General features: G+C 41.2%; 1 protein-coding gene across 1 annotated transcript in view; it reads left to right on the top strand.

Annotated features, from left to right (window-relative positions):
• lrrc8c (leucine rich repeat containing 8 VRAC subunit C) overlaps window positions 1-5695 on the top strand; it is a 17929-nt gene that overhangs the window by 2727 nt on the left and 9507 nt on the right. Inside the window, 1 exon segment of the mRNA XM_020609897.1 lies at window positions 1670-1812. Within this exon segment, the coding sequence (XP_020465553.1) occupies window positions 1675-1812 (138 nt within the window). The 5' untranslated portion in view covers window positions 1670-1674.

The raw sequence follows: 5695 nt of genomic DNA, 5'->3' as shown, positions 1-5695 counted from the left end.
GGAATCCTTTGTATCGCTAGTGCTGCATTTTTGCCGTTTACTTGGAGATCATCACATCCAAAGATAAATGAGATTCTGTGGGGTTTTAGCATCTAATAAGCTTTAAACACACAAATCTGTTCCTCCAACTGAACTTCCTGGATCATATTTCATTGTCTCACTGGTACAGGAAACATCACACCCTTGCATCCACTTATATAGTTTCAATGTAGGGCACGTGTCTGTGTGAATCCAGCTTAGTCTTCAGCCGTGCCAGCAGCTCTGTGAGGCTTGAGGCAGTGGTGCTTTGAGCCAAATGCCAACAACAGCTTGCTGACAATGACAGTATCAACATATGTCCATGTTGATGATAATAATGTTTATTATGTTCACAGTTTTGCATGTTTTCATGCTAACCTTTGCTGATTAGCACTCAGTATAAAGTGCACCATAAGCTAATAGGAATTTTGGTATTTTTTCACTTTCATTCACCTTTTTATTGCTGTTTTTGTCGTGACAGTCACAATATAAGCAAGCAGAAATGCATTTTATGTATATGCAGTTGGTATAGCAGCAGCACAGTGGCTCAGAGGAAAACACTCCAGAGGGTCATTAATATGACCCAGGAGATCGTTGGCTGCCCTCTCCTCACTCTGGAAGAACTACACAGTTCCCGCTGCCTCAAAAAAGCCCAGAACATCATTAAGGACACTTCACACCCAGGATGTTCACTCTTTGAACTGCCGCCGTCAGGTAGACGGTTGAGAGTAATCAAATCACGGACCACTAGATTCAGGAATAGTTTTACCCAACAGCAGTTACCACACTCAACGCTGCTAAAATATAATATGCCTGTGTGTGAGGGTGTGTGTGTGTGAGGGGTCTGTTGTTTATTTCGTTTTTCTAACGGTTAAGATTTTTATATGGTCTTATTTCATATGTTATGTTTTATTTCCTATTGCTGTAATGACTGGAGGTCACTAAAAATGTCTTTGTATGTGTTACAATGATAGTAAAGGATTATTTTATCTTATCATATCTTGGTTGACAGAGTAAAGGTTGGGCCTTGTTCAGCTTTTAAGTTGAAGGACCCTGCATTGTTTTGTCCTCTGCTTTGACACACCCTGCTGTTGCATCCCCTGCAGGGACAGACTAGTTCCATTCACATGAATAGGTGGTGGGTTTTGTTATGCAGAGCTACTGTTGGTTAAATTGCAGTCTAAGTCACAGCCATGCTAATAGCACTGTGGGGCTTTAAGCTAAATGCTAATTGCATGCTACCATATGCAGAGCTAAGATTCTGAGTGCTCAGAAAATGTCATGTTTGCCATATTCACCATTATAGTTTAGCTTGTTAGCATGCTAACATTGGGACTGAGCACAAAGTAGAGCCGAGGCTGATTGGATTATTTGTGCAGGTACTTGGGCATAAACCAAAGTATTTGTCAAAATGGAAACTTGATGGTGGCACAAGATGAAATATTGAGGGTTTGCCAAAATAATTACAATTCATCCTGAAGGGAAAATGAATGAAAGCTGAGAACCTTTACTGTTGTGAGATTATAAAATGGAATATCCTGTATACTGTGGATTTAAAAATATCATTGTTCCAACTCCTTATGGTGACATAAGATGTCCTCTTGTACTGACTAAAGGTCATGTGGGCTAATTTTCTGTTCTTTTGTAACAGCCATCATGATTCCTATGATGGAATTTCGGCAGTTCTCTGAACAGCAGCCAGCGTTCAGGGTCCTGAAGCCATGGTGGGATGTGTTCACCGACTACCTGTCTGTAATCATGCTCATGATTGGCGTCTTTGGATGCACTCTTCAGGTCAGTAACAATGGCTCACACTGACATGTAATGGCTTGTGTTACTTGCGTTTACACTTTACAGCTGTAGCTGTCGCTTTGCAATGGAAGGAGAAATGTTTGCACGGTAATGTAAAATGAAACATGAACTGTAGCATGTTTATGAGATAAAAGTAGCAGCTCTGCTATTTTTTTTTTCATTAAATTTAGAGCAAGTCTCTAGGCTGTCTGATGGAACATTACTGCTCTGTCTCATGTAGCACCAACCACTCTCTTATAACCACTTTTACAACCTGGACTCTGTGGAGCAAAGGAAGCATTCAGCCCTGCAGGAGTTTACTGGTGGAAACACTACCCTCCCAGCCCCATTTTAGTAAACACAAGATTCCACACTCCTGTGGCCTGGTGCTTGAGTTCTTTCTCTGTGCTGAAGAGAGGCAGTTTTGGCTGCTGTAGGACTCTGTAGTATAAACTTTGAGAAATTCTCCCAAATAGTTTTTGGAAAAACTGTTAACAGGATATTTATCACTGTTTGCCACTGTTTCCCTCTTACCATAAGAATATTTGGACACCATCTAATAATTAGTACATTGAATGGCTGATTAATTATGTAGCCAAGTTGACTTTATAGTTCTGAGTATTATCAACATGCTATGCTGTGGAATTATTTCACTGACATGATTCAGATACATGTCTGCATCTAGAGTTAGAGGGGAAGAACGCAGACAGAGAAGTCATTTGTTAAACTCTGCAGACCAGCTCTTCAGAGACCTCAGGAGACATGGCGTTTACTGTAGTGTTATTCTGTATTCCCACATCATAAATGTACTTTGTTTGCTTTTACATGCAGTAGTTTCAGATCATGTTAGGGCAGGGTCACACCAAGCCGACTAGTTCTTTACTAGCAGAGATGTAGGCCGACTGCTGCGCTGCTTCACATCGCCTTTGTCTGGGCCAGTTGGGTTGAAAAAGTGGCACTTGAACACACTGCACAGACTACAGCCAGCGACCGACTAGCGCGTACGTTCTGCACCTGCGTGACAGAAATAACACCTCCTGCCAGCAGTTGGCGGTATCTGTATTCACCAGTCAGAAAGGGAAGGAAGAAGAGCTAGACTGCGGAAATAAAGCTGTTAACAAAGCAGCTCTTGTTCAGCACAGCTGCTGATTAAAGCTGCTTCTAATCAAGAATAAGAAGCTGCAAATGGCACTGCCATTCTCTGCTCTTGGTCATTTGGTTGTGGAACGAAGAAAGGAGGTTTTGAAGGTGAAAAACAAGGAGAAACTGCGCTAAATGGGTGAAAACATGGATACTACAGCGACAGGCTGAAGGGCTTTCCCTGAACTGTGCATTGATTGACTAAGCTCAACAGCCAATCAGAGTGGTCTCCCCCACCAATGGGGCCCAACAGGCCGACGCCAATTCAACATGTCAAATTGATTGACAAGCCGCCAACGGTGCTCAACTAGTGCCAGTGGTGTGGGACACACTGGGAAGACCAGCCCCTACAGACGCTCAACGACAGCTGGTGCATCACGGCCCTAATAATGGACTGAGCTATCAGGCAACTAAACAGAGTTCCCATAAGAGGGGGCCTCTGAGGTCCTGTCACCATTGAAATAAAGTGCTCATTTCCTGCTATTAGCATTGTAGAGTGAAGCGTGTATTTTCCGTTATTTAGATGACGTAAAAACCACAGACGTGTTGTTTACTGCTGCCAACTTGTGGTCAGTATTCAGCATACTTAATGGTCTCTGTAAACCAGGTTACTCAGAGGAATCAGGTTGCACACATAATCAGATATGCACTGTACTACAGTAGTTACTGTAAAGCCTTGTATACAGGCAACAAGTTCAAGTATTAATTTGCAAGCATACGGGAATTCTGGCACAATTCTCTCAGAGAAAAGAAGGTGTGAGAGAGGGCAACAAAGAGTTGAGTTTGAGATGTGACTAGCACTATTTATTTATCTGTCTTGTCGGGTCCTCATTTTGTGCAGTGGTTTAATGTCACCTGTCTAATATCTTTGCCCCAGGCAAACAAACCAACTCTTTTAATGTTTGTATAACAACAGTGGATGGGAAATGTGCATTTATTCACTTTTTTCTTGATTTTCAAAATCAGAATCAGAATCAGTTTATTGGCCAGGTGTGTTGGACACACAGGAATTTGACTCAGATACATCGGCTCTCAGTGTGCAAACAGTAAACCAGCATAAGGCTGTGTAATATAACAAAATAGCAGTATTAACATCAGCAACCAGTGCAACCAATGCAGAAAAAGCAGTATGAACAGACAGTAAACAATGCAGACAACAAGGGAATGTTCTTTGAAATGAGATAATTAGGGATAAAAATAGAGTACTTAAAACAGAGTACTAGAGACCTTGAATTCTGGCTTCACTCTGCCTGATAGGTCTAATCCAAAATGGGCAAAGAGGCGGAGCATGTGTGGGGCTCTCTCGACAACTAGTGTCTAGCCACCTATGGCGGGCCCCTCCCGCCTGTCACTGGCCACGCCAGGGGCATTGCTAGGCATAAAGCTCTACTGCGGCACAGGCCCCCACTAGTCAAATCACACAATTATTTATCTTGAACGTCTGCTGTATGAATGAAATGTGCTATCCAGTGTGCTATGTGAACTTCCTTTGCTTAGCTCGCTAAGCCACTGCCATACTGCTGCTACTGAAACTGAAACACCTACTGGTGAAGGTAAAAATGTACAGATATGAATCTTTATAAAATATTTATTTCACCATACATTAAGAAGATTCTTAACATATTTTTATGGCATAAAAGTCTGGCCCTGTATTGCACATTTCTTTAAATTCTTCTGCATTTCACAGTAATAACTCATTTGATCCACTTAGTAGGCTAAACTAAGTCAGCGACACCTTGAGATTTCTTCCAAATAACACACATTTCATTCATAATATTATAAACACAGACCTATAATTTGTACATTTTTGTTTTTTTCCAAATTGTGTGAAATGGCTAATAAAAATAGGTAATACAAGGTGAATTGGTTTAGTCTTGACTTCTGGTCATGAGTGACAGTGTTGGGGGATGGGAAATCTGTTGATTGTCGATTGCAAAACAAACAAACAAAAAACAGAGCGATGGAGAGAAAAAGGTCAAAGCTGTCATGCACTAGGCACAACACTGCACTTTGAAGGGCACTCTGATTTGGACAGTAGAGAGCTTGTGCAGGAAATCAAGAACTTCCCTCACCTGCCATCAAAAACCATGAGCCTCCTTGAGTTCATCACTTTTCTGCAAGATAAGGATCTATCAGAGATCTACCCTAACTTTTGGACTGCTCTCAGGATTGCGCTTACTCTGCCAGTCACTGTGGCCCAAGCAGAGAGGAGCTTTTCAAAACTAAAGTTGATCAAGCCATACCTGAGGTCAACCATGTCTCAGGAACGGCTCACTGGCCCTGCTATCATCAGTATCAATCACTCAATAGGGGAGCAGATTTCGTATGATGACATTATTGATGATTTTGCATCAAGGAAGGCCAGAAAGGTCAGATTTTAGTATCAGTTTGTGTTTTCTGTTTTTAGTGCAGTGTAATAATAAGATTTTCTTTAGTGTGATTTGTGTGATGAAGGATTTGTGCTATTTAGAATATTTATTCTATATTTTATTTGTATATTATTCTTAAGGTGGCTTCCTTCCACTGTGTTGACAAACGGCACTGAAGTAGATAAAGATAGACTTATTTCCTTGAACTTGGTAACAGCATTGTCAGATAGACATCTGCTGTAGTGGAATTGTTTCCCACATAGAGTATAATCTATTAATTTAAATTCAAAAGTTATTAGAAAATGGTCAGACAGAAGAGGGTTATGGGGAAAAACTATTAAGTGTTCAGTTTCGATGCCATATGTCAGAACAAGATC

Source organism: Monopterus albus, unplaced genomic scaffold (genome assembly GCF_001952655.1).
Source record: "Monopterus albus unplaced genomic scaffold, M_albus_1.0 scaffold103.1, whole genome shotgun sequence".
Classification (NCBI taxonomy): Eukaryota; Metazoa; Chordata; class Actinopteri; order Synbranchiformes; family Synbranchidae; genus Monopterus; species Monopterus albus.
Note: the sequence above shows the minus strand (reverse complement) of the source record. Positions and strands in the feature narration are given on the sequence as shown.